This window comes from Osmerus eperlanus, chromosome 4 (assembly GCF_963692335.1).
Source record: "Osmerus eperlanus chromosome 4, fOsmEpe2.1, whole genome shotgun sequence".
NCBI lineage: Eukaryota > Metazoa > Chordata > Actinopteri > Osmeriformes > Osmeridae > Osmerus > Osmerus eperlanus.
In genome coordinates this window covers 6,092,679-6,118,813 of record NC_085021.1, presented here as the reverse complement: position 1 = coordinate 6,118,813, position 26,135 = coordinate 6,092,679, and the positions used below count along the sequence as shown (strand labels likewise).

At 50.2% G+C, this 26,135-nt stretch overlaps 3 protein-coding genes across 6 annotated transcripts; all 3 read left to right on the top strand.

The window, feature by feature from the left end:
• The first annotated feature begins 337 nt into the window (after window positions 1–337).
• Window positions 338–7,297, top strand: arih2 (ariadne homolog 2 (Drosophila)). 3 transcript variants are annotated; one of them, XM_062458349.1, is made up of 15 exons: window positions 338–467; window positions 2,014–2,485; window positions 2,953–3,020; window positions 3,110–3,182; window positions 3,311–3,452; window positions 3,582–3,703; window positions 4,186–4,295; window positions 4,546–4,663; window positions 4,871–4,921; window positions 5,015–5,036; window positions 5,148–5,299; window positions 5,391–5,534; window positions 5,956–6,024; window positions 6,383–6,502; window positions 6,597–7,297. In XM_062458349.1, the coding sequence occupies exons 2-15, from the start codon at window positions 2,222–2,224 to the stop codon at window positions 6,666–6,668; spliced, it is 1,527 nt and encodes a 508-aa protein (XP_062314333.1). In that variant the 5' UTR covers window positions 338–467; window positions 2,014–2,221; the 3' UTR covers window positions 6,669–7,297. The 3 variants fall into 3 exon arrangements, with proteins under 3 accessions (XP_062314333.1, XP_062314332.1, XP_062314330.1); XM_062458348.1 differs by having other exon boundaries at window positions 5,956–6,033; XM_062458346.1 differs by having other exon boundaries at window positions 5,015–5,299.
• A 318-nt stretch (window positions 7,298–7,615) lies between these two features.
• Window positions 7,616–15,388, top strand: impdh2 (IMP (inosine 5'-monophosphate) dehydrogenase 2). 2 transcript variants are annotated; one of them, XM_062458350.1, is made up of 15 exons: window positions 7,616–8,039; window positions 9,356–9,404; window positions 9,504–9,605; window positions 9,728–9,802; window positions 10,207–10,413; window positions 10,550–10,637; window positions 10,749–10,948; window positions 11,025–11,115; window positions 11,231–11,326; window positions 12,098–12,169; window positions 13,410–13,553; window positions 13,803–13,947; window positions 14,407–14,550; window positions 14,733–14,816; window positions 15,110–15,388. In XM_062458350.1, the coding sequence occupies exons 1-15, from the start codon at window positions 7,942–7,944 to the stop codon at window positions 15,129–15,131; spliced, it is 1,617 nt and encodes a 538-aa protein (XP_062314334.1). In that variant the 5' UTR covers window positions 7,616–7,941; the 3' UTR covers window positions 15,132–15,388. The 2 variants fall into 2 exon arrangements, with proteins under 2 accessions (XP_062314334.1, XP_062314335.1); XM_062458351.1 differs by lacking the exon at window positions 12,098–12,169 and having other exon boundaries at window positions 7,618–8,039.
• A 3,648-nt stretch (window positions 15,389–19,036) lies between these two features.
• dalrd3 (DALR anticodon binding domain containing 3) lies at window positions 19,037–26,135 on the top strand. Its single transcript, XM_062458345.1, has 13 exons — window positions 19,037–19,495; window positions 20,144–20,448; window positions 20,670–20,971; window positions 21,083–21,165; window positions 21,377–21,478; window positions 21,726–21,790; window positions 21,886–21,944; window positions 22,689–22,771; window positions 23,587–23,713; window positions 24,612–24,670; window positions 24,785–24,901; window positions 25,009–25,077; window positions 25,767–26,135. Exons 1-13 carry the CDS (start codon window positions 19,259–19,261, stop codon window positions 25,884–25,886), a joined length of 1,728 nt encoding a protein of 575 aa, XP_062314329.1. The 5' UTR covers window positions 19,037–19,258; the 3' UTR covers window positions 25,887–26,135.

Here is a 26,135-nt window from a genome sequence, read left to right as displayed (position 1 = left end):
TTATATTGCAATCATCTGCAAAGGACATTGATTGAGATCAACAGAAGAAAGTTTGGGTTTGGTGAGAGGCGACAAAGACAGCATTAGGTCCAGTCGATGGGACTGCCAACAGTTCCTACCGGTACATGAAATGAGTTTGTCAACTGTCTCAGACCAGTAGAGCAATATCTGATTAACATAATGTCCATAATTTGGGGATATTTTACTTTCACGTTACTTCATTCTGTCACTATTCCTTGTGATTAATAAACTGGTCAATTTGTTTGGGAAATAAGCTTATTTCCAAACTATAAATACGCTTCCAGAGCTTTTTAGAAAGTTAGACAAGACCGGGAAGTGACGTCATGTATAAACACCCCTGAACAGCCCATCTTCCGCTCAACTAGCGAGTACTGCGAAGTAGGTTCTGGTTCGTTAAAGCACGTTAGCAGACTTCAATTCCGAGGAAACCGGTTGCGGTTTAAAAGGTAAGAAGGGATCACTTGAAATACAGGATGATGGACATGTCAACATTTACAAAGTTTGGATTATTATCAGATTCCAGACGGCCTTGTTTACATCTCGATCCCCGAGCTAGTGTGAGAGGCGGCGTCTCAGGGGTAACGTAACCAGGCTTGCTACATGCTAGCTAGCTAGTTAGCTGGCGATATAACGCTTGCTGGTGGTGCCAAACCTGGTAGGGCTAGCATTTCTGGTGACATGAACAATGGATATAGATGTTTTGTAGCTAGCAGTCTCTAGCGAATAGCGGTAACCATTACTATTCACATAATTAGAACGATCGTGAACTTTAAACATGGAATCCCCTGTGCCTGTATTTGCGAAATGCTTGCTAACTCAGTTGAAGTGTATCTGCTCGTTTTCAATGCCATGATGTAGCTTGACTAACTAATCATTCCAGCCGGGAAGACCGTCGCTTGCAGCTAGCTAGCTTTGTGGCTAACACAGATCTGACGCGAGTGGGATTTTAACACCGCGTTCAGCTAGCAAACGGTGTTTGTATTATTGTAACCCAGATAGCTGTGTGTATGATATTAAGTGTGTCACCCAGTTTTTGTGCCTATTAATAGCTTAGACGGAATGCAAACGGATTGGCACCGGCTACCACCAACCAGGGCTAGGTCGATTATTGCAAGTCGCAGTAAACCTCAGCCAACTCCTCTGATACTGTAGACTTTCTTGTTATGGAACACAAGTAACTACGTCAAACCCACTGAATCCGAACAAACTAGAGTAGTTTTCTAACATATTAAACGGTTGATGTTACACAATCATGTAAGTCATTTAGTTGACGTTATGCTGACATCACGAGTTAATTTGGATTAAGCCAACTAGCTAATGGGTAAGAACTGGTTGTGTAGGATCCGGATTCTTGACTGCCCGGGGGCTGGGGACACACGTCCAACTGTCTCTTCTAAACGGCAAGCGGCCGTAATGTAATCCCTTAAACCGTGGCATTAAGCTGATACGCGTGCTGTGTGTATGTCCTACACGTGTTCATGTACTGTTGGTGTAATATAAAGCTAGAAAGTCCGCGTGTTTTCTAAAAGAAATGCTTGGGCTGCCTAATCCCAGTTTAGAGTATAAAAGGACATGAGTGAGAGAGACATGTTTTCAACTCCGTGAAGCTGACCAAGTTGGTGGAGGGTGGTTGGATCGGATCTATGACTAAGTTAGAAAGGCGACATTGGTCTTATGGTCACCAGAATGGCTTAACATACTTATACCTATCCAGCATCTATTCTACAGAGTAGATTTTCAAGGTGGTGTGGTTAGGAGGACAGGGGCTGGCCTCCACTTGATTTAGTGTCATCGGTGACCCTGTGTGGAACAGCGTGGCAGAGGGCTGAATATCTGGCTGGACAGGCCTTCAGCTGACCGAGTGACATCACAGCCTTCTCTCAGTCTCATGCACCCCAAGCTGCACGGCACATTCACCCTGTCTGAGTAGCAAACACTTGACGACTTCCCTCCCCCCCCCCTCCTTCCTTTCTCTCCTTCCTCCTCCTCCAGTTCCTTTTCGGCTCCTAGATCACCACACCCAGGGCTTCCTGATGAGTGACGGGGAGTGCGACTTTTTCTGCTTCTTCCGCTGCTGCTGAGCGCGCTCACCCGGCGCCCAGAGTGCTTCTGGGAAGCGTAGTCCATCCCGACGTGTCGGGGGGGGGGGGGGGGACAAGGAAAGGAGGAGGCGGTAGCCAATCAGTGAGCGCGTCGGGGAATGTCCGTGGACATGAATAGCCAGGCCTCCGACAGCAACGAGGAAGACTTGGGGGTGAACTCGGAGGAGGAGGAAGACGAGGATGACGACGGGGAGGAGGACGGCGGCGACATCGCCGACTACTACGACGGCGTGGCCGGCGACGTCGAGCAGCAGGGGGCCGACTCGTTCGACCCCGAGGAGTACCAGTTCACCTGCCTGACCTACCGGGAGAGCCAGAAGGTCCTCGGCGAGGAGGTCAACAACGTGGCCGCGGCCCTCAAGGTCAGGGTGACCCAGGTGGAGGTGGTTTTGGGGGGTGGCGGGATTGAAAGGGGTTGGGGGAGGGGGGGGGGGGGGTGGAGGTGGGGCCGGTGGAAGTGGTTGGAGGGGGAGAAGGAATGTGGAGACCAGATACATCCCCTAACCTTTATCTAACCTCTAAAGTAAACAGGATTAAAATAAAATTGAAATGGGTCAGTCGACGCCCACTGGTCTGTTTCCCCGGCTCCGTTTTCTTTGTGTGACCTCATCTCAGGAACCGCCAGGGTCGTGTAAACAATCAGTCCCAGTTGTAGCAGATAAGGATTGGAGTTAGACACGAGGAGGAGCGCACACAGTCGGGCCACGTCTCCCTTCCTCGCCCGATGTCTCTCCAGACACTCCCTGTGTTATCTGCGTGCGCTCAAACTCCATGATTTATCTTCACCTGCTGTGCTTGTATCTGTTCCTGTCTTTGTGTGGCTTTCTAGGTGTTACCTGCTGTAGCCAAACTGGTGCTGGTGCATTTTCACTGGCAGTTGTCACACATACTGGACAGGTAAACGCACACACACACGCATCTTCTTCCTTGTGTCGTTGGTTATCGATGGTCAGGCTGGTTGTGAAACTGCTGGTCGTGTATTCCAGATACAAGTCCAACTCATCCCTGTTGCTGTCCGAAGCACTGGTCCAACCCAGCAGCACCTGCAGGCCTGTCCCTGTGAGTACCAGCTGTGGGTGTGTCCATATCCTAATCCCCAGTGTCATGTGTGGTCGTAACATCTCAGGCCCCTCCCCCAGACACCTCGTCTCTCCAGTGTGGGGTGTAACGCGTTTGATCTTCCCCAGGCGAGCCAGTCTCTCCAGTGTGGGGTGTGTCTTCAGCTGGTCAGGAGGGATACCCTGCTCGCCCTGCCCTGTCAGCACTCCTTCTGCAAAGAATGCTGGGAGCAGCATTGCACTGTACTCGTCAAAGACGGGGTGGGAGTGGGTGAGTACAGGCCGCCGGGGTAGTTTGTGAGAGAGGACTGATTGGGGATTTTTACGGTACCGGTGTGTCTGACACAACCTTCCCTGAACTCTCGGCGCGCGCGCGTGTGTTCCGCTCGTGTGTGTCCAGGAATCTCCTGTATGGCTCAGGACTGCTGCCTGCAGATGCCAGAGGACTCTGTCCTTCCCCTGCTGCCTGGAGAGGAGCTGAAGGACAAATACAGACGCTACCTCTTCAGAGACTACGTTGAGGTGTGTGTGGGTATGTGTGTGCGTGTGTGAGAGCATGTGCGTTTGTATCTGAGTAGCAACTCTGTTTGTGCGTGCGTGCGTTCAGAACCAGTAGTTAATAAGTAATGTTTTTTACTACAGAGCTCCTCACCAGTGTTGTCGTTCTGGGCACAGAGCTCTGAACATGCTGGCGACAACAGTTTGGGGTCATGAATCGAAGATTAAACTATTGCGTTATAAAGTAATTCATTAAACGAAATCGACGTTCCGTTCTCTGAAATGTTTTGGTTCTGAATGTTTCTGGAACAAGCGGACGTTTGTGATCTTGACATTCGCCACGATTTGGTTTTAACGATGTCCAGCAGCGTGTAGCTGCACTGTGTGTAGCATTCACATGACGGCCAAAGTCAAATACCATTCAAGGTTTCTATTCTACTGGGAGGGGTTTGTGCCAGGGCCCGATCAGAGCCTGTGTAGTCATGTCCCCCTCCCTCCCTCTGAAGAGCCACTTCCAGCTGCAGCTGTGTCCGGGCGCTGACTGTCCCATCGTCATCCAGGTGCAGGAGCCCAGGGCACGCAGGGTGCAGTGCAGCCGCTGCAGCGAGGTCTTCTGGTGAGACACACACACACACACACTTCCTCACTGGTTCCTCCAACCGCAGCAAGCCCATCCAAAGCTGTCCACCGTATCAGTTTCCAGATGACTTATTGGTAGAAAAAACACACACACACACACACACAAATACTGTAATGAGGTTTAGGGAGACTCACTCAAAACACACACACACAGGTGTAACTAAATCTGTCCTCGCCTGCATGCCGCTCTCAGCCTGTCTGACAAACTGCCTGTCTTCCTCCGCCAGTTTTAAGTGTCGCCAGATGTACCACGCCCCCACCGACTGTGGCACCATCCGTAAATGGCTGACCAAATGTGCTGACGACTCTGAGACGGCCAATTATATCAGCGCACACACTAAAGACGTGAGTTTTGGGGGAATCCCTTAAACCACAGGCACGCACACTCACTCATACCTTGATTTAACCCCTTACCGCACACACACACATCTCCAGTTAATTCACACGCGCGCGCGCGCACACCTCCAGCCAAGTCCCTCCCAAGTACACACACATTAAAGTCCTTGAAACATCTTAAAGCCTCTCTCTCTCTCCACCTGTGTGTCGGAACAGTGTCCCAAGTGCAATATCTGCATTGAGAAGAACGGGGGATGCAACCACATGGTGAGTGTGAGGCCGGCTCCTCTTGTTTGTTTGGAACCACTTTCGGCTCTGATCCACAACTCTAACCCACCTCCCCCTCTCTGTGTGTTTCAGCAATGCTCCAAGTGCAAACACGGTAAGTATCTCCCCCGCCCATCCCCACCCCAGCCAGCTCCACGTCCAGAACCCACCCTGCCACCCTCCTCCTGGGGCTTGACCACGCCTTTGTTCCCCCTGTGCTCCCCAGACTTCTGCTGGATGTGTCTGGGGGACTGGAAGACCCACGGCAGTGAGTACTACGAGTGCAGCCGCTACAAGGAGAACCCCGATATCGTCAACCAGAGTCAGCAGGCACAGGCCAGAGAGGCCCTCAAGAAATACCTCTTCTACTTTGAGAGGGTGAGACCACACACCCACGGACGCACTCACACACCACTAACGCACCACCGGGATATAAGATTCACTGTGTTGTGTGTGTGTGTGTGTTCAGTGGGAGAACCATAACAAGAGTCTGCAGCTGGAGGTCCAGACCTACCAGAGGATCCAGGAGAAGATACAGGAGAGGGTGATGAACAACCTGGGCACCTGGATCGACTGGCAGTACATGCAGAACGCTGCCAAGCTGCTGGCCAAGGTGGGTCCAGGACTGGCTGGCTCTCTTGTGGTGCCGTTAGACGTAGAACCACGTAGAACTCCGAGAACCAGGGCTGGTAGGACCGTAGGCTGCTCCAGTCCAGCCAAGTAACGGGCCAAAGTCCAGTTGGAAAAAGGGGACTTGGTTGGGCTGGGACTTGGTGGAGTTAGACCTGGTGCCAGAGGCTGGATGTGGAGGGCTGGGACTAGGTGGAAGTGACTCACAGGGAAAAAATGTATCCTGTGTCATGTCTGGAGCTCTGTTGCTACGACAGATCATTATGAAATGTATTGGATTGTGTTGGGGATATGTCGGTTGTTGTTTATTTGTTTTAGGGACCTGTGTATTTGCCCACTCGCGGGGTCTTGTCTTGTGTCCCTGTATTGTCCTGGTGGTGACCTATTGTCTTCCTGTCCTGCAGTGTCGCTACACGCTACAGTACACCTACCCCTATGCCTACTACATGGAGTCTGGGCCTCGGAAGAAACTGGTGAGACTGGTGTGTTTGTGACCTGGAACTTTCTGTTTACGTTGGTACTCCAACTTCAGTTCGATTTCAAGTATGCTGGGCTTGGCTGCCGGGACTAACGTTTCCCCCTCTCTGTCTCCTCTCTCTCCTCCCTCTCTCGTCTCTCTCTCCTCCCTCTCTTCCCTCTCTCGTCTCTCTCCTCCCTCTCTGTCTCCTCTCTCTCCTCCCTCTCTCGTCTCTCTCAACTCCCTCTCTCGTCTCTCTCTCCTCCCTCTCTGTCTCGTCTCTCTCTCTCCCTCTCTCCTCCCTCTCTGTCTCCTCTCTCTCGTCTCTCTCTCCTCCCTCTCTCCTCCCCCTCTCGTCTCTCCTCCCTCTCCAGTTTGAGTATCAGCAGGCCCAGCTGGAGGCGGAGATTGAGAACCTGTCCTGGAAGGTGGAGCGGGCTGACAGCTACGAGAGAGGAGTGGGAGAGGTGGAGCTGAGCGCCAACGACAGAGGGGTATGACTGTGGGAGGCTGGAATGGGAGGGGGGGGGGGGGGGATTAAGGTCTGGGGACATTTGGATGACCTCATCTTGCTGTGTCTCTTGTCAGGATCTGGAGAACCAGATGCACATCGCTGAGCAGAGGAGACGCACCCTGCTGAAGGATTTCCATGACACCTGAGATTCCATCCGACTGCGAAGCACCAGCAGGATCCTTGCTTCCGTTCAGCCCTCCCTGCCACCCTTGCTGTCCCCTCCCCGTGGCCCACAGGGCCTTCACTCATCTCCCCACCCCCCCCACCTTCCCTCATCCCTCGCTCACTATGCTCTCACGCTCTCACTGGCTGTTGCAGGGTCTCAGAATGACACGATTGTATCTCTCTCCCCCCCCTCCTCCTCCTCATTTCCACATTTGTCTACAGAACACTTCATTCATACACACTACTCACCAACCAATGAGAAAGCATGCGCATGCACGCGCACACATACCTGCATAGCATTGTACACATACACATTCTCAAACACTCCAAAAACAAAAAAACTTTTAAAAAAAAACACAAATTCTTGATTTGCCCTCCACTCACTTTGTCCTGCTGCCCCTTCTCCCCTGTTCCCTTTCATTTTTTTTCTCCTTTTTCTTTCTTCTCACCATGGTTTTTTTTTCTGGAAAATGGCTGTTGATAGATAGATCGTTTAAAAAAAACAAAAAGAGAAAAAAAGACTAAAAATGAAACAAAAAAAATTGCTGTAATTTTCAACGGTTGTACATTAATACAGAAATAGTTACTGAGAGAAAGTTTTTAAACCTGACGGTGTCTCTTGTGTATTGCGCTGCCTCACACCTTCACCACCCAAAGCTACAGTACAGATATTAGTTAGGGGCTTTCTCACATTGTATGGACTTCAACGCAGCCCTCTTGATAAGAGCGTAGTAGCACCTCTGCTGCTTATTGGGGTCAGTCTCTTCGGTCCAAATATAAACACACAGTCATCATGCGCCAGAGATATTATTAACTGCTCCAGTGCCCCTTGTCCTTTTATGTGTGCTATACTGTCCTGGCCTCACCGACGCCCTCTAGCGGGGAAGATTGTTTTAGCTGCGTAACACGGAAGTGACGACCAAGTCCATGCTGTAGGGATCCGTGATAGTCCTGCCTGGAAAAGACAGTAAGTAAGAACACGTGCAGCCGCCGAAAGACGCAACGTCTAGAAGGACATGACAGCCCTAGAAGATCAAGGCCGAACATAAAATAGGAAAGCTAACGCATTTCTATTAAACCAAATGTCCGTGGATTAGATCCTGGGGTAATTTGTAGGGAAAGAACTCTGGACATCTAAACCTGTAACCGATCTAATTTAGTCAAGAAAATAAAGTGATCGGTGTCTGGCTATCTGCCATACGTTTGTACACACGGGACTAACTGCCAAGCTTGAACAGACTAACATTGTTCATTATGGCGGACTACTTGATCAGCGGGCAAACTGGGTATGTCCCAGACGATGGACTCTGTGGTAACCAACTATTCAACTGCGGGGACGGCCTCACCTACAAGTAAGGACACTAAATTAGCGACATGACTTACTAGTAATGTGGAATTCCCATATATACGCATTCTATCACTGCCATCATGTCAAGTTACCGCTAAATCTACAGCATTGCAACTGCGAATAAAATGTGCTTGACAAGCTAGTGAGGTTACTAACCTAACTGATACATTTAATATTTACAGGCTAAGATTGTAGCTAGTACTGTACTTTGTAGCCTAGCCTGCACCTTATGTTGCTAGCAATCGTTAATAGCAAACCCTCTGTCTTGGATGTCCCTTTTCCGGTGTGATTAAATATGTGTGCCTGGTGCTGGGTAGGAAGGTAGTTAGATATTAAGATCAAAACAAAAGTACAATCATCTGCATCTTAAGCAGTAGCTTGCTACTAGTAGCTAATGTCTTGACAACGTGTTAATTGAGCGAGTTACGCCCACCGATGACAACAGACATTGGTGTTGCACAGCAGCAAAGAGCGGACCAACAAAAGCCTGTCTGAATCTCCCTCTCCTGATCATATCGTAATTAAATATGGACAGATAAACATACGCACCAGGTGTGTGACCTTTATCTGTATTTACGTCCAAGGCAGGCAGCTTAACAAAAGTTAGCAACTTTACCTAGGAGGAACGTCACACACATTGTCACAAAGTAGATAGTCGGTGTCCAGCTAGCCAGCATAATTTGTAATGCCACTCCAGGAAAAGCAGGACCCATTCTTGTCATACTCAAGACCAAGTCCAAGAATTTTGACTATATTTAGCCTTGTTACACTGAGTCACATGCCACACACACATCCACACCGATATCTCTCTTCTCTCCTTGGGGTCAGTCATGAACTGTCCTGTTACTATCCTGTCCCCCAGAACAACCCTATGTTGTGCAGTGTGTAACAGGTCTTGAAATAGCCTGGTCATATAATCCAGGGAAACACAGCCCCTTCTGGACTGCAGGTCTGTATCGTCAGAACACAGTGGGCCTGGAATGTGTTTACCATCCCTGAACAGACAGCGAACCCCAGTGAGCCCCTCACACGCTGAGACCTTTCCACTGTGTGACCATGTGTGTCACATGTGGAGCCAACATCTGTCCTGGAGTAGAGCTGAATAGATTGAGTGGTTTAGGCATCAGTGACCGTCAGACCTCGTGATTGCACAACACCCAGAATTGTAGCAGGCTTGTATGGAATGTGGCATGTGTGCCCTAACACACGCTCTGACTATGTGAAGTGTTGAATGTTTCATATGTAGTACGCGTGTGTGTAGGTTGACATACCAGAATATGACTGTGCCTGCTCTGACCCTGCTCCTCTACTCTCTTACAGTGACTTCCTGATTCTGCCTGGGTACATCGACTTTGCATCAGACCAGGTGGTGAGTGGACCAGATCTCTCCTCCTATCTTTCCCTGGAGTTCATTTAGTCGTTTTGTATAACTTGATAGTGATGATGATGGTATTATTCTCCCCTGTAGGACCTGACGTCAGCCCTGACCAAGCAAATCACCATGAAGACTCCCCTGGTTTCCTCTCCCATGGACACGGTCACAGAGTCCAGCATGGCCATCGCGATGGCAGTGAGTACTCGGGCACTAGGACCTGGGAGGCTAAGCCCTGTGGTGTCGGGGAGTCAGAGACAGTGGTGGAACGCATTATGTCACTTTAAATGAGGGCACTCACTTGCTGTGTCTTCTCCCAGCTAACAGGCGGTATAGGGTTCATTCACCACAACTGCACCCCAGAGTTCCAGGCCAACGAAGTACGCAAGGTCAAGGTAAACCCAGGATCTCCTCGTCTTCTTCCGCATCTTCCTCTCCCTCCCTCCATCTTGTCTGCCCCCCCTGCTTATTTGATGTTTTTTATTGTTTGTCTGTCACTCACGATTTCTGTTTCTCGGTGTGACCCACCCCCCACCCACCCACCCACCCACTCATTGTCTGGTGTCGTTCAGCTGTCCCAGGAGAATGAGACACCATCCTGTTCTTTCTTTCCATCCCCGTCTCTCTCTCTCACTCTTTCTTCATACATTTTTTCTCTCTTTAATGCTCGGTCATGTGTGCTCGACAAGAACCCGATAGAAATACTCAACCCTATAGATTAATAGTTCCCCCTTCCACCCCCCTCCTCTCCCCCCCCCCCCTCCTCTCCCCTCCGCCCCTCTCCTCTCCCTTTCCCCAGAGGTACGAGCAGGGCTTCATCACGGACCCGGTGGTGATGAGCCCGTCTGAGCACGTGCGAGACGTGTTCCAGGCCAAGGCTCGCCACGGCTTCTGCGGCATCCCAATCACAGACAACGGGCAGATGGGCGGCCGCCTCGTCGGCATCATCTCCTCCAGAGACATCGACTTCCTGAAGGGGGAGGAGCATGACCTTCCCCTCAGCCAGGTGAGGCTGGGCTTGGGAGAGTGGGTGGGGGGTCGTGGTGCTGACCAATGGGGAGGCTTTGGTTTGACTTCCTGTGTCGGGTTTGTTCATCTCCCTCCCTCCTCATGTCCCCAAACCCACCCCCCCCTCCCCCCAGGTAATGACCAAGCTGGAAGATCTAGTGGTGGCCCCGGCCGGAGTGACACTGAAAGAGGCCAATGAGATCCTGCAGAGGAGTAAGAAAGGTGAGGGGCGAGAAGCCTTCATCCATACAGATATGTACAGCTCTGGGTAAACATCACATTCATCCTGTTTGTATTCATCTTCGTGTGCGTGTGTGACTGCTCCCCCGGTAGGTAAGCTGCCCATAGTGAACGAGGAGGGCTGCCTGGTGGCCATCATCGCGCGGACGGACCTGAAGAAGAACCGAGACTTCCCCCTGGCCTCCAAAGACTCCCGCAAACAGCTGCTCTGTGGCGCCGCCATCGGAACGCACAACGACGACAAGTACCGCCTGGACCTGCTGGTGCAGAGCGGCGTGGACGTGGTTGTACTGGTAAGACTGTGTGTGGGTGTGGCAGGGAAAGGTGTGTGTGGGTGGGTGTCACTAAGCCCTCTTCTTGTTTTTTCAGGACTCCTCTCAGGGGAACTCCATCTACCAGATCAACATGATCAAGTACATCAAGGAGAAATTCCCCCAGATCCAGGTCATCGGAGGCAACGGTGCGATGCTTCGCCACACACACACACACACACACACACATCTATACCTGTCTGTTTACCGTGCTGTCCAGGCCTTCTGATGTTGTGTGTCTCTGTCTCCCCCTGTCTGTCTCAGTGGTCACTGCAGCGCAGGCAAAGAACCTGATTGACGCTGGCGTGGACGGCCTGAGGGTGGGCATGGGCAGTGGCTCCATCTGCATCACTCAGGAAGGTGAGCTCCACCACTGGTGGATGTACCCCTTAGCCCCTCCCCCACTGTTCTCTCTCAGCCAATCTGGAGCTGAGATGAGGAATTGTGTGTGAGTTGTGCCCCTCGCTCTCCAGGTAGATGTTATCAGTGAGTGACATGCCAGCATATTCACCTTTCTCTCTCTCTCTCGCTCTCGCTCTCTCTCACTCTCTCTGTTGCTCTCTTTCTCTCTCTCCCCCCCCCCCCCTTTCTCTTTCTCTTCTCTCTGCTTTCCAATTTTGTGATAGGCTGCCTGAATAGGATACAATAGATTTGGGTTCATTCTACATTCAACCGTTTCACAGAATTGAAATTGAGGAGACTGAAATGGGATTGAGCCTCCAAAGATCACTCTATGCAAGCCTGATGTGACCATTCTCAAAACTATTCCAAAGTATTTATTCCAATCATTCTGGTATTTGGTGGTTCAGTTCAGCCCTCACTGAAAAATTGCATATTTTTCAGAGATTTTTTCATCTTTCTGCGTTTACTCGTTTTGTGTCTTTCACCCTAACCACTCTTCTTCTGTCATTCTGGCCGTCTCTCGTTACTTCTCTCCTTCCTTTGGTCGTACGTTCTCATTTTGTCTCGTGTCTCCATTGTCTGTGTCTACTTGCCTACTATTACCGTTTCCATACCTCCTTTCTTCCGTCTGTGGTCCCACGTACCTTTTCTGCATCATGTCTCTGTTTCTCTTCCTCACCTTCTCCCTCTTCCATTCCCTGGTCTCACCTCACCTCTGTCTCTCTCTAGCGCCCCTAAGTGTCCCTCCTGGTATAAAGCTCCACAGCCCCAAAACCCCAACCACTGTTACGGGATTCTCCAGTAAGTCCCTCCCACCTGCCTCCTGCGCTGGGTTTCCATTGGCTCCACTACCACACTGTTCCTGCCCCCCTTCACAGCCTGCTGTATTGGTTGGTTAACAGCTCTGCATCAGTAGTAGTAGAAGCTGGTTTTGGGGTTTTGGATGCTTGTCCCTGTGTCGTCGACTAATCTGTCCGTCACATGGATCTCTGGATTGTGAGGTCATCACTGTGAGACGTGCACTGCCTTTCGGGGATATGAAGTGGGTCTTTTGGGATTTTATTTCGTTATTATAATTTTTGGAGCACTTCATATCATGTACACTGACATGTCTAATCAGCCTGCCCCTCCCATCAGCCCGCCCCCTTCCCCCCATTGGAAAGCACTAGAAGAATCTGACCTGTGTGGACTTTGACCAGTGTCATCATCCTGAATATCTCTTAGTGTAGATACCCTGGGGGTGTCAGATGACCCGCTCGCCTGAATCAGGGCCCACTCCTCCACCATGTCGGGGACGCCTCCCCCTGGGGCGAGGGGGGGGGGGGGGGGGGGGGTGGGTTCAGCTCACTGTAGTCTAACACCCCCTGCTGTTCTAACACCTCGCCCAGCACACGGCTGACTCTCATCTCAGCGAACACACCATCCATCGTGTGTTCGCTTTCCCCGGCTCTCCTCACGCAGACAGAGGTGCCTCCCACTAGCTGTCTGCCCGCTGCTGCTTTTTTAAAGATGGAGTCCGTTTTGTGACGCCGTTCGTGGATCGTCCGGTTCCTCACGCAGGCTTTGATCGAAAACCGAATTTTCGTGCGGAGAAATTCAACGGAGGAGGGAGAGAGAGGGAGAGGGAGAGAGAGAGAGAGAGAGAGAGAGAGAGAGAGAGAGAGAGAGGAGGGGGGTTGAAAGGTTGTTCTCATGTTTCCCTGCTCCCTTTGATGCGCTTGCTGCCGACGTCCCTGATGAACGCGGGAGACAGGAGCTTAAAGGGAGAGTTAGTTTAGATTCAGTGCACTGGACGGATAGGCCCCCGAAAATAGTCCGCCGTCAAGCTGGCAACACAAGTTCGGGCAGAACTTTACAATAAGTTAACAGGAAGTGAGTGTGCAACATGTTCTTCCTCATCTTCTAACCTAGCCCAGATGTTCCGACGGCAAAGTCCTCCATACGAATCAAGCGAAACGGCAGCGAGGACGTGTTTTGTAGAGTGTACTGCGGTGTGGCTCCGCCCTGTGCTAACTACCCCTCCCCCCCTCCTCCACCCCAGTGTTGGCGTGCGGCCGGCCCCAGGCCACGGCTGTGTACAAGGTGTCAGAGTACGCGCGGCGGTTCGGAGTGCCCGTCATCGCCGACGGTGGGATTCAAACCGTGGGTCACATTGCCAAGGCACTGGCCCTTGGGGCCTCCACGGGTAGGTGTCACACACACACACACACGCACACACACAGGGTTAGGGTCACTGAATAAACCTCTTTCCATAAATAACCAGGGCTGTTTACTGTATGTCTTCTCCTCTCTCTCTCTCCCCTGCCTCCTCCTCTGGGTACGACAGCTAACCAATGCCATCTGACTGTCACAACCATTTGAGTGTATATTAACATATTCCTCCCCCTTCTTCCTGTTCCCGGGTCACGACCCGGCCCTTGTCCTGCTCCCCCAGTGATGATGGGCTCCCTGCTGGCTGCCACAAGTGAGGCTCCTGGGGAGTACTTCTTCTCTGACGGCATCCGGCTCAAGAAGTACCGAGGCATGGGCTCCCTGGACGCCATGGACAAGAACCTGGGCTCCCAGACACGATACTTCAGGTACCGCAGGAACATGTCGTACTAGTAACAATGCAGCAGCACTAGTAACTATACGGTGTTACAGTAGTACGAGTAACCATGCAGTGATACAGCTGTACTGACAACAATGGGGTGATGCATGTAGCGACACAGGGGTACCGAAGTAGCTACATAGTGGTACGCTGTGCTAAAAGGATTGAGGTGCCCCGGTGTATATTCTTCCCCTTTCTCCGCTCTTGCCTTTCTCTTTCTCCTTTTTTATTTGTTCCCCTTTCCCCCCCTCCTTCTCTCTTCCACACTCCTTTTCCCTCCCTCTATTACCTTTCCTTTTCGTCTCCCCCCCTCCCCTCATCCTCCCCTTCCATTTCTCTTTTTGCCCTCCCTCGAAACCCCTCCGCTGTCTCTCCTCCTTTCTCCCCATCTCCTCCCTCCCTCCCTGTCCTCCCGTCCTCCTCTCCTCCCGTCCCTCTCTCTCTCCAGTGAGTGTGACAAGATCAAGGTAGCCCAGGGTGTGTCGGGGGCGGTGCAGGATAAGGGCTCCATCCACAAGTTCATCCCCTACCTGATCGCTGGCATTCAGCATTCCTGCCAGGACATAGGGGCCAAAAGCCTGACCCAGCTCAGGTACAGCACACACACACACACACACAGCCACTATTACAAGCACAAACGAATACAAGAGTACATTCTTAGAAACCCGCTTAATTGTTCATTTTCTTACATGCTGTGTGTGCCCCCCCCCCCCCCCCTGTGATTCAGGCTGATGTAATGTAGTGTAACATTGAACGCCCCCTCTTACCTTGCAGGGCTATGATGTACTCTGGAGATCTGAAGTTTGAGAAGAGAACAACGTCTGCCCAGATGGAGGGAGGGGTCCACAGCTTGCACAGGTACTGTCTCACCCCCCCCCCCCCCCGCCCCCTCACACACACTCTCACACACACAAACTCACACACACAATGAGGTGTTCAAGCATGATTTGGAGTTTGAGCTTTTCACTTTAGATTTGCCAACCTTGTCTCACTTCCACAAAACCTTCCACACACGCGCGCGCGCACACACTTCTGCCAAGCACCAACCCATACGCAGACAGTGTCCCCCCACAATTACACACTTCCTCTTTTGGCCTCAGTTTCTGCCTTTTAACTCAACTCACCAGCTCTTTCTCTCTCTCATCCTACAGCTACGAGAAGCGCCTGTTTTAAGGATGAGCTTTGGGGTGTTTCAGACCCGTATGCAAAACACACAGACGCGCGCACACACACACACATACATACCACCTGTCTTCCTGCCTGTTGTTCCCGATGCTGAGGAAGGGAGAGCAGAGCCTGTCAGTGCTTCAGTATTGGATCGTGTTCCGGAGTGTTCTGTGGTGCCTTCAGTGTCCTTGTGAGCTGGTACCGTGTCCTGACTTCAACCCAGAGCTGTTGACGGTTTCAAATAAAAACGTTTTTTTCCACAAGCCTCGTCTGTCTCTAGCGTCTTTATTCAGAATAGATGGGCTTGTGACTGTGTCTGTCAGGGAACACACGGTAGTAAGGCCATCTCATCCATCCCAGGGCGTCGATTTGGTTTGAACATTAAGGGGGGTTGAAGTAACATAACACAACATTAATAATATTCAAACATCGTTGTTGTTTGAAAATGGGGGGGTTACCCCGAATCCCCCCCACAAACTACACCCTTGCATCCATCGACTGAAGTTTGAACAGATGTTACTTTATTAAAAGAGTGATGTATGTATCTCTGGGCCCTGGACTCCCTGTTTTCTGGAAGAGCAACCTTGCCTTCTCTCTGTACGAGTTCTACCTCGTCCTTCATTCTCCTGTCTGGACCCCCAATGGTGGAATCACCTCCCCACCTCCATCAGAGACACTGACTTTCTCCCCACCTTCAAGAAAAGGCTCAAGACACACTTGTTCCGGGAGTACGACGGTACTTAGGAATGATTTGCTGGACCTGATGTTAGTTTCCTCCAGGAACACAATGACTCTTATTGAGGGACTTGTTGCTCTTGTTGGTTAGTTGTAACTGATTGAAATTATTGTACTCGCTGTGAAATATATTATCATTACTTTTCTACAGGTACACTCTTGCACTTTTTGAGGTTCATGTTGTTTAATTGTAACTAGTTTGACTGCATGCTCTTGTGGTTCTTCCATTTGGCACTTATTTGGTTTTCACAATGTATGCTTCATGTTTTGGTTACCTGCAATGTTTTGGGGCCATCTCGTTGTTATGATCAGTGACCTATGCACTTTTGTAAAGCTCTCTCTTGGAAGTCACTTTGGAGAAAAGCGTCTGCTAAATGAATACAAGGAAAATAACAAGGAAACGAATGCACTGTCGTTTCGCACACTCCCAAGTCCGGGGTTCGTCTTCCAAATGGGAAAGGAACGAGGGGTGAGCTTCCAGAGTGTTCTACCAGAGACCGTGTTGGACCTTGACCTGGTGTCTGAAGGGGAACCGGGCCTGCCTGTCCCAGCAGGTCTCTGGGGGGTACCTCTGAATCCACCGGACTTTCCAGACGCCGCCTCCAGTCATGCCCCACTGGACACACCTGGCCTGTCCCGCCCTCCTGGTCTGCCCCGCCCCTCGTCGCCAGGTGTCTCTAACTCCTCCATGAGCCCAACAGGACGCCCGAAAGTACAATACATATACATTTTATGCACATACACGTACACAAGTATGTTATTTCATCAAGAAAACAACCAGTGAAAATGCACGGGACCGGTACTGTTTATCGTGCAAATAATGTAAGTAGGAACATGCAGTCAATCCAGGAAGCATCAAATGTGCTTGTGTTGGATGACAGGACAAAGATGGGAGGGGGGGGAGGTGGAGAGAAGGAGGAGTTTTGAGTCAGTTGCTCAGGAGAAGTGAAAGTGAAATAGAGCTGTGTATATAAGAGCGTGTAAGAGGAAGTCAAGACGTACTGTATAAATAGAGTAGCTTCACATGCACACACACACTGGCACAAACATGCAGGAGCTGGAGAAGGCGCAAAGGGGAGACTGGAAAGACCGCGAGGCTCGAGAAGGTAATTTCTACATGAAGACACATTGGCTTGACTTACTTTCAACCTGGTTTCATTGTGTTCACCTGTGCTTTAGCAGTCTTTTACGTGTCCTTTCTTTCTGTTTTCCTCTCGCTTCGGAGCACACGCACAGCACTGGTATCGATTGAAGACGTCGAGTACTGAGTCAGTTCTCTGTTTCTCTTTCACCCTATGGCTTCACTGACAAAGTGAAACTGGGCCGGCAGACTCCTTACTCATCTCTCGTCCGTTCTGTTTTCGTCTCCTCACAGCTGTTCCGTTTGTTTTTGGTTAGATCTCGACTCCATTTTTGAACAGAATGAGCGTCAAAAGTCGGATCTCTTCTCTTTCCTCTTGGTCTTCCTCTCGTTACTATTTAATCTATCTCTTCATCTGCTCCTCCTTCAAAGCGTACACTGTGACCTCTTCTGTTCTATCTGTCTCTCTCAAGAAACAAAACTGGTTTTTCAAGATTTTTTTCATCTGAAGTTGTCCAAAACCACAGTGAGGAGAACTTCAGACATCAAGTTGACGTCAATTAGTTTCCTTTCTTGTAATGTTGTAAATGGTTGTAATGTGTGTAACGTCACAGAGATAAGATGTGAACCAATGTTCATCTGTGCTAACAGGTCACAGGAGCTCTGCTATCGACTCCAGGGTGAGAATAGGCCTGGGGGCAGCAGTGGACTGCTCAGTGGACGTCCAGGTATCGAACCCCAATCTCCCTCATGCAAGCATGAACGATTATCATTAGACCAAGAGTATAATCACAAAAAAAGACATGGTTCACTGTTGGGTGTCTGCTGGAGCCTTATAAGCCTTGTTATTGATATGTTAGGCCTATTGGTCTGACGGCAGAGATTCAGGTTTGGACCCAGGTCTGGTTGGCAGGTGGAGTGGTAACGGAACCCACAAAGCAGCTGTGACTCAGACCACCAGCTGGTTGTTGGTTCCGTTTTCATCCTGACCCGCAGAACGTCGACTCAATCAGTAGTGGACACGCTCTTCAGGTGCTGAAGTTAGGGCCATTGTTACAACCCCAACCTGGTCATGATGATGTTGAAAGCCCTTCGTGGAGTTTTCCCCAAGTTTAGTTCTCAAGTTTAGTTCTCAACAAAACCATTCAAGATATACAAGTACAAATTCACGCTTTCTAATAAATAATCTTTTTTTTTATTTTGGTGTTGTAAATAAATGGTTGTCAGAGGGATTGAGGAAGGTTCTGGTCAGGGTGATGTTCTTCAATGACACGTTTTCTCCCGGATCGTTAAGTTCACTGACACCACCGGGAATCTCGTGTCAGTCAAGAATGGCACCGACTACACACTGAACTGGCTCTGTTGAAGATATATAAACCATGCTGAAAATGTATTATCAAAGTATGATTTGTATGGACTTTTTTCTGGTATGCTGTAAATCCTTTAATTAAAAAAATAAAATCCACTACTTCATCTACTGCATCATTGAGAAGTTTGAGTGTGTGTGAAGTTTGATCATAATATTGTCATAATTTATAAAACATACATATATTTAGTTATATATAATATACATATATAAATATGTATATATACATGAGTATATTGATACTGGTTTCTGAACGCATTGAATTATAATGGGAATTAGGCTACTTTACACATAATTGGTGTTCTTAGATAGTATGAAAATGGGAGTCAGATGGCTGAGCGTTGAGGGAGTCGAGCTAGTAATCTGAAGGTTGCCAGTTCGATTCCCTACCGTGCAAAATGTTGCCTACTTGCCTCGGGGGGGAATGTCCCTGTACTTACTGTAAGTCGCTCTGGATAAGAGCGTCTGCTAAATGACTAAATGTAAATGTAATGAAAAGAGACACAACTTAAGGTGGCTCTATGTCCACACCAATATTTCAAATAAATAAATAATAGATACTGTATGATAAAAAAAAAACTGAATAAAGGAAATACTATAATAGACAGTCATCATGATATGATATATGATGATCGATGATCATTTTAGGTTACCTCAAACAGGAGTCCTCACTGAGGATGGAATGAGACCAAACTCAAGATGGCGCTATTTCAACAGCGATATTACCAGCCCTGTTTTTACAAGGAAATGGTTCATGGGGAAACAATGTGCACTTACAGTTCCGCATCGTGTGTAGCCAATGCAGTGTTTAACAGCCAATACAATATCGATGGGCGACTTAGTGTAGAAGCTCCCACGGTTGTTTTAGACCAGATCACGGCGGTGGCTACAGTTGAGTTTATTTGAAGGGGTTCTCACGTTATGACAAGATAGCAAGCTAAGGTTGCCTGGATGGAGAACATCGAGGAATCGTCGCCGTTTCGGATCACCCCAACCGTCCAGGCTTTGGGCTCCGCATTACGGGGAGAACCTGAGAATGTACGCGGTCCAAACGGTCCAGCCAGCGGTGACAGGATCAATGGCGAGCCAGAAAAGCTTTGGTTCAAAGAAAGCAGCGCGAAGAACCTTAGAAACAGGGACTTCTTGTCGCCTACTACAGTTTTAAATACACTGTACGCGGAGGGACAGGTCTGTGTATTTGCGTGTGGAGCTATTACTGTATTACTTTGCAATCTCATAATCCGCCTATTTTGTAACGTGTATTTGGCGATTGACATTGAACTGTTTGCAGTTGGGTGCACATGAATTGAACGCATGACTTGACAGCAGCACTGACAAGCACTGTTGTCTCCAGCACACGCTGACTTCCTTTGACAGGTTGAAATCTCGAGGCAGGATGAATAATTTCACCCTGTTTATTCATAGCACCTGCCAGTTTAACATTCATCCACACGATGAATGTGAACGAAACAAAACTAATAATGGTTCGTTAGTTAGACTATTGACATTGTCATCATCGACAAAACATCCCAACCCTGCGGCAGCTATTATTAACCCCTGACTGCCAGATGCAATGTAGGTCACACACAGAGAGGCATAAAGTCATTGAGTCAAGCAAATGATGTCATGATAAACAGTTTCTCAGCAAAATATAAGACACGAAACAACTGTGCTGCTGTAGCCTAGAATGGAATCGGTTAGATAGAATTTGAGGGAATTCCAGCCGCAGCACAGATCTTAAACCATTCAAAACATGGGCCTAGAAAGTCCCCTCTCTTCAGTTCCTTTGATCAGAGTTCCAGTGAGAACATCCACTCATTGTTCTTGTCTTTCCAGGTCCCCCCCTCCGTAATGGGCCGTGTCTTGTCCCTGCGGGGACGCGGGGTGCTGCCCCTGGCCGGGGGGGAGGTCATGGGAGAGGGTCTGAGGGTGAGGGTGGACCGCCCCACTGCCTTCAGACAGGTCCTGGCTCGGGCAGCAGACTACCTGAAGCCCTCTGGCCAGAGACAAGGTGGTGTGGTGCTCAACTGCCCCGCCCTCCATCCCAAACCGAGTGCACCTTCCCCGGATACTCTGACCCTGGGCCAGCTGCGCACAGTGCTGCTCACCGACCACCTGGGGGCGCTGCTGAGGAGACAGGGGTGAGTCCGTCCCTGTCAACTGGAGGAGAGGAGGCAAGGAGAGGAGGCCCTACTATTATCTGTGCTCCTGTGTGAATGCCCTGGGCACACGCAACCTGTTTGTATGTCTGTATGTTGTAGGTGTAACTGTCTCTCAGTGTGGCCACGCCTTGTAGCTACATCTGTCTGTTTGCATTGCTATGTCGACACCATTCGAATCCCTTCTCCTCTCCCTGTTCTAGGTATACTGTCTCCTTTTGCCCTGTGCTCCCCGAAGGAAGTGACACAATCGTCTTCCTCCGTATGCTGGGAATCGATTGGCCGACGGTCCCCTCCAGCTGGACCAATGAGGATAGAGAGGAGAGGCTGCTGGGAGCGTTGCAGAGCAGCCCTTACAGGGACGTCGAGAGCGAGGGCCGGAGGGAGGGGGCGGGGAGGAAGCTGGAGGAGGGAGAGAACGAGAGGTCGCTGAGGGTCAACCTGAAGAGGGTGTTTCAGGAGGAGGGGTTGCTAGGATACGACCCCAGCCTGGGCACTTGTACAGGTGAGATGGGCTCCTAACTGTAACCTTTGACCCCCTCCACTATGGTTAGGAGCAGGGAGGTAGCTGACCTTTCTGTGTGTGTGTGTGTGTGTTTGTATGATCTTTCCACAGTTCATAGAGACAGTGTGTGTCAAATGGCCCAACTAGACAGAGCTACTGAAGACTGCGTCTCCTCCCAGAGTCACATACAACAGGTAGGTAACACACACACGCACACACACACATACATAGCCCTGGTCAGTATCTCTCACCCCCCCTTGTCACATCATCATCTACACAGAACCTGTTTTAGCCCCAAATGAGTCGTGTCACGCACTGCAAACTGAGCAAGATTACAAAAGAAACTAAATCAGCTGGGGAAAGGGCTGTCTACTCATGATTGGTCACCATGTCGCTGGCCAACAGGTCTCCACGGCGACGGTGTTGCATGTGACTTCCTGTCAGGATGAGTTTCGTCAGCAGCAGATCGCCATGCTGTGGAGAGCCAGCGGCGCCATGGCAACGCAGGTAGGCGCCACTCACAGCTCACCTCAACATCAGTCAGTCTGGCTTACCTTCATGGTCCAGCAACCCAGATTCACCCTCCCAACCTTCTCTCTCTCTCTCTCTCTCTCTCTCTCTCTCTCTCTCTCTCTCTCTCTCTCTCTCTCTCTCTCTCTCTCTCTCTCTCTCTCTCTCTCTCTGTGTCTCTCTCTCTGTCTCTGTCTCTCTCTCTCCTCCTCTCCATTTGTCTGTCTCTCTCTCCCTCCCTCAGAGACATGTGGTGTGTGGCCCAGTGAAGACTCCAGGGACTCACCTCACTGCTGCCCAGTACCTCCAGTAAGACCACACTGGTGAAACAGGACTGTGTTCATGTCTCCAAAAGCTGTGCGCGTGAGAGAGTCTACAAGTGTTTAACTTGTGCGTCCCTCCAGGTTAAGAAGAGTCCAGATGAAAGAGGCTTCGGAGATGAAGTACGGAGAACAGGTGGAAGGTGAGCAGAAGTAGCCTGGCTCCGCCCACCTACGTACTTCCGCTCAATTTTCATTGTGCTTCTGTACTGCGTCTGGGGCTTGAGGTATATTGGTCAGATGTCTCCGGTAAACTTTTTACCGCTCCAATCAGCGAACAGAGGGAGTGGCTGAGAACGATGACGTTGATGTCGTGCGCTAGTTTGAGTTGTAGTTCCGTAATGGCGAGCAAGGAGAAAGATGCGAGCGAAGCCATTCGGTCCGTTGTGGCAACGCTGCCGAATATTGAGAAGTTAAAGCCGGAGCGAGAACAATCTTTGATCCCCACGGGGTTCGTTTGATTTTCCAGCAAGCTCTGTGAGTCGTGAAGGAGTTGGCTGAGGCGAACGCTAGCGATTGGTTATGCCAGACCCAGAGTGGCTCTGGGCAGATCCAATAGTTTAAAACTTCAACAGAGTACCCGCCTTCAAGGAAGTTAACGCTCGTCAATGGATCGAGCCCAGACTCTCTGTACAAATGCAATGTACGAGAGTCTGGTCAGGACCAGGCTACAGCAGAAATCCCTTTTTTCCTGGAAATTAGTCCATGTGAGGAGCTGGAGCTGGATGTCAAACCTGGGTCTCACCTACCATTAGACCAAGAGGTCATCAAGATGCCTGCCTGCCTGCCTGCCTGCCTGCCTGCCTGCCTGCCTTCCTCCCTATCTGTCTGCATGTCTCTCTGTCTCTGTCATGTTAGCTTTAATGGACTTTGGTCTCCCTCTTCAGGCAAGACTTGGGATGACATCATCAAGGTCATGACCTCTGCCACCATGAGGTTTGAGCTGCTGTCGACTGTCCACACCAGCCCTGTAAGTCTCCTCTGCTCTGTGTGTGTGTGTGTGTGCGCAGTAGTGCACGTGTATGTGGTGTAATCAGTGTCACCGGTTAATATGCAAAGTGCACAGTAGCGCCTGCACACGCCTGCACGACGGTATCAAGCCTCTGAGCGCACGCGAGAACTTTACGAGACTTACAGTGGGGACACGAGCGTTCACACGCACGTCACGCTGGCGTCGTGCACACGTGTTTTATTGACGCGTGAACAACGTGTACGGGACGTGTCCACGACACCTGACATACGCCTCAAACGCGCGAGACGTGAACGCTACGCCTGACTGTTTGATAGATATCTAGGCGTGCGCACAGGCAGGTGTCATATGTGCGCATGACACCTGCATACTGACACTAGTTGCGCAGCACAGAAACGCCTGCGGACACCTGCCCGCCTAGACGCGTGAGCCATCAAGGCATGGCTTGGATCGCTGTTTCGAAATTAACATTTTTAAAGCACACGGCACCTTCCTGTGCGCACGCCTTATCAAATGTCATATGCACAAATGACGCCTGTTTATACGCACACCAAATGTTCTATCAAACTGTAAGGTGTAGTAGGCTATTCATTCCACGCTTGCTAAAACTCGCCAGAGTGCGCCCACACGTAATTCAACCGCGTCAGGTACACGGTGAACGCACTGTGTGCAGATACGCTGACACTGATTACACCCCATACATGTGTGTGTGTTGTGCACGTGTGTGTGTGTGTGTGGTGCACAAGAAAACAGTTTGCATTGTGAAACCCTGTGTGGTTGGTTGAGTCCTGGATGATTGACGGCTGTCTCCACAGGTCACGTTGGATGTTCAGAGGGAAGGGGGCGTGTCCACCAAGGGGCCCAGGGGCGGAGTCTTTGTCATGTATAACTGTGCCAGGCTGCACACTCTGTTTGACTCGTACGAGAGAGGGGTGGAGAAGGGTGAGCCAGAGGACACACACTCACTCACACACACACACAAACACACTAGTGAAGCACAGTCATTACTCACCAGGGGGTTGTCCACAGTTTTCTGGGAGAAGCAATAGTAAACACAGCATGTGAGTGTTCTCGCTTTGATAATCGACAATGCAACAAACGCAGCTCGCGAACGCGCACCCTCCGTTCTCCAGGGCGTTACTGAATTCAGGCCAAACCTCGCAACCCTTGCTACTGTGGACGCCTTTCTGTTTTTTTATTTTATTTTTTTATTGCTGTCATCAGTAAGCTTAAATTCACCTACTTTTCATTGATGTTCTTGAGAGATAAGACCTTGAGTTGAATCGACATGACCGCGCCGAGCACAGCCTGGCTAACGGTGGGATACTGACGGGCTGTAACTCTTAACTGTTTACTCAGCGCCTCCCATCGAGTCTTTAATACCTTCCTGGACAGTGAGCACTCTCTCCACCCTATCTATTAGGCATTGGTTGCTGTTTTTGTTGTTGGGATAAACACTGTCGATTTGATGAACACCTGTTGTTTTTAAACAAGCTGTTTTTTACCCGAGCAAACTGCTTTTTTTTTTTTTTATCCCTGTTGATGTCTGTCGGATATTTAGGCGTGTTTAAAAGCCTGTTGCGCGAAGTGGGGACTTTGATGACTTGTATTTGGATGAATGCTCTCTGAACTGCTGAGGTCTGAATACAAATGGCAGACGGGTGCAGGTTGCTTATGAGTTGTCCGGTTACACTGACGGGTGGGATGATGAAAGTATGGTTGTCAAACACGAGCGTCTGAATCAATGTGACGTTACTGTCCCACACACACACCCTCCCCCCCACACACACACACGCACACATTCATGCTGTCTCCCATTCTGTGTTGTTGTTTCTTCCAGGGTTTTACCCAGAGATCCCGGAGGGATCCACCTTAGACTTCTCATCTCTTAAAGAAGAGGTACGACTCTCTTCTTCCTTCGCTCTCTCCCCCTCTCCTCCCCTGTTCGTCTCCTCTCTTGTCTTGTCATCCCTTCGTTCCTCTGCTCATGTTCCTTCTCTCCTTCCCTCACAGGGGGAGTGGTTGCTTCTGTTCAACTACTTAATTCCGTTCTCCGAGCTCCTGGACCAATCAGGGCAGGCGTTGGAGTGTGAAGGGGGCGTGGCCAGGGTCAACCTGAAGACCGAGCAGGTGAAGGCACCGTTAGGTCGAAGAGTTTACCGGACACTACATGTGGCGTGCTGTGTTGATCCTTGATGTCAGGTCTGTGCAGCCGTAATGTGTGTTCTGTCTCTCAGGTGTGTAAGTTCCTGGTCTCCCTGAGCAAAGACTTCAGCTCATTCTACAACAGAGTGCACGTGCTCGGGGTGAGGAGCTGTGTGTGTGTGTGTGTGTGTGTGTGTGTGTGTGTGTGTGTGTGTGTGTGTGTGTGTGTGTGTGTGTGTGTGTGTGTGTGTGTGTGTGTGTGTGTGTGTGTGTGTGTGTGTGTGTGTGTGTGTGTGTGTGTGTGTGTGTGTGTGTGTGTGGGGGGGGGTGTCCTGTATAATGTTGATGGCTGTATGATGCCTACATATGTGTGTTTGGAAAAAAGGGGGGGGGGGGGGGGTAAAGGATTGATTTAATCTAATCACAGCAGTTTGAGTGTGTGTTTAAACAGAATGCCCAGTGTTCCAGTCTCTCTGACAGTCACGAACATGTTCTAGATGCTGTCCCTTCTAGCTGTGTGTGTGCGCGCGCATGGGTGTGCGCGTGTGTTTGTGCGTGTGTGTGCGTGCGTGCGTGTGAGCATGCGTACGTGTGACACAGACAGTGATTAATGCCTGACCTCTCCAGTCTGTTAACAACCAGTGACAGACCAGATAGTCCATCAGATGACAGCAGTTCACACATGGGTCACTCTGCTAAAATTAGTCGACAGTGTACTAGCTCTTTCTCTCCCTTTGTTTCCTCTCTGTCTCTCTGTCTCTTTCTCTCTCTCTCTTTCTCTCTCGTTTTCTCTGTCACTCTTTTTCTTTTGTTCTTTCTCACTTTTTCTGTCTCCTCTCTCTCTCTCCAGGAGCCGTTGCCTCACCTCTTCAACCAGATGTTTTGTCGTCTCCAGCTGCTGCGAGCCTTGAGAGAGCTCTACCACACTGCCCTGGACACGCTGCACCTGCCCCCTATCCCCCAGCTATAGCCCCACCACAACTACCCCTGGTACCCCATCTGCCCCCTATCCCCCAGCTATAGCCCCACCACAACTACCCCTGGTACCCCATCTGCCCCCTATCCCCCAGCTATAGCCCCACCACAACTACCCCTGGTACCCCATCTGCCCCCTATCCCCCAGCTATAGCCCCACCACAACTACCCCTGGTACCCCATCTGCCCCCTATCCCCCAGCTATAGCCCCACCACTCCACCACAACCAGCCCCTACCACAAAA

What these genes read in the sequence shown, in the direction of transcription:
- dalrd3 (XM_062458345.1), top strand. Translation starts at nt 19,259, where the DNA reads ATGGAGAACATCGAGGAATCGTCGCCGTTTCGGATCACCCCAACCGTC. An exon ending in CGAGAGAGGGGTGGAGAAGG is followed by an intron (nt 23,714 to 24,611) that starts GTGAGCCAGAGG and finishes TGTTTCTTCCAG; the next exon opens with GGTTTTACCCAGAGATCCCG. An exon ending in TCAACCTGAAGACCGAGCAG is followed by an intron (nt 24,902 to 25,008) that starts GTGAAGGCACCG and finishes TCTGTCTCTCAG; the next exon opens with GTGTGTAAGTTCCTGGTCTC.
- arih2 (XM_062458346.1), top strand. Translation starts at nt 2,222, where the DNA reads ATGTCCGTGGACATGAATAGCCAGGCCTCCGACAGCAACGAGGAAGAC. An exon ending in ACGTGGCCGCGGCCCTCAAG is followed by an intron (nt 2,486 to 2,952) that starts GTCAGGGTGACC and finishes GTGGCTTTCTAG; the next exon opens with GTGTTACCTGCTGTAGCCAA. An exon ending in CTGCCAAGCTGCTGGCCAAG is followed by an intron (nt 5,535 to 5,955) that starts GTGGGTCCAGGA and finishes CCTGTCCTGCAG; the next exon opens with TGTCGCTACACGCTACAGTA.
- impdh2 (XM_062458350.1), top strand. Translation starts at nt 7,942, where the DNA reads ATGGCGGACTACTTGATCAGCGGGCAAACTGGGTATGTCCCAGACGAT. An exon ending in CCAGGTCATCGGAGGCAACG is followed by an intron (nt 11,116 to 11,230) that starts GTGCGATGCTTC and finishes TGTCTGTCTCAG; the next exon opens with TGGTCACTGCAGCGCAGGCA. An exon ending in TCCCAGACACGATACTTCAG is followed by an intron (nt 13,948 to 14,406) that starts GTACCGCAGGAA and finishes CTCTCTCTCCAG; the next exon opens with TGAGTGTGACAAGATCAAGG.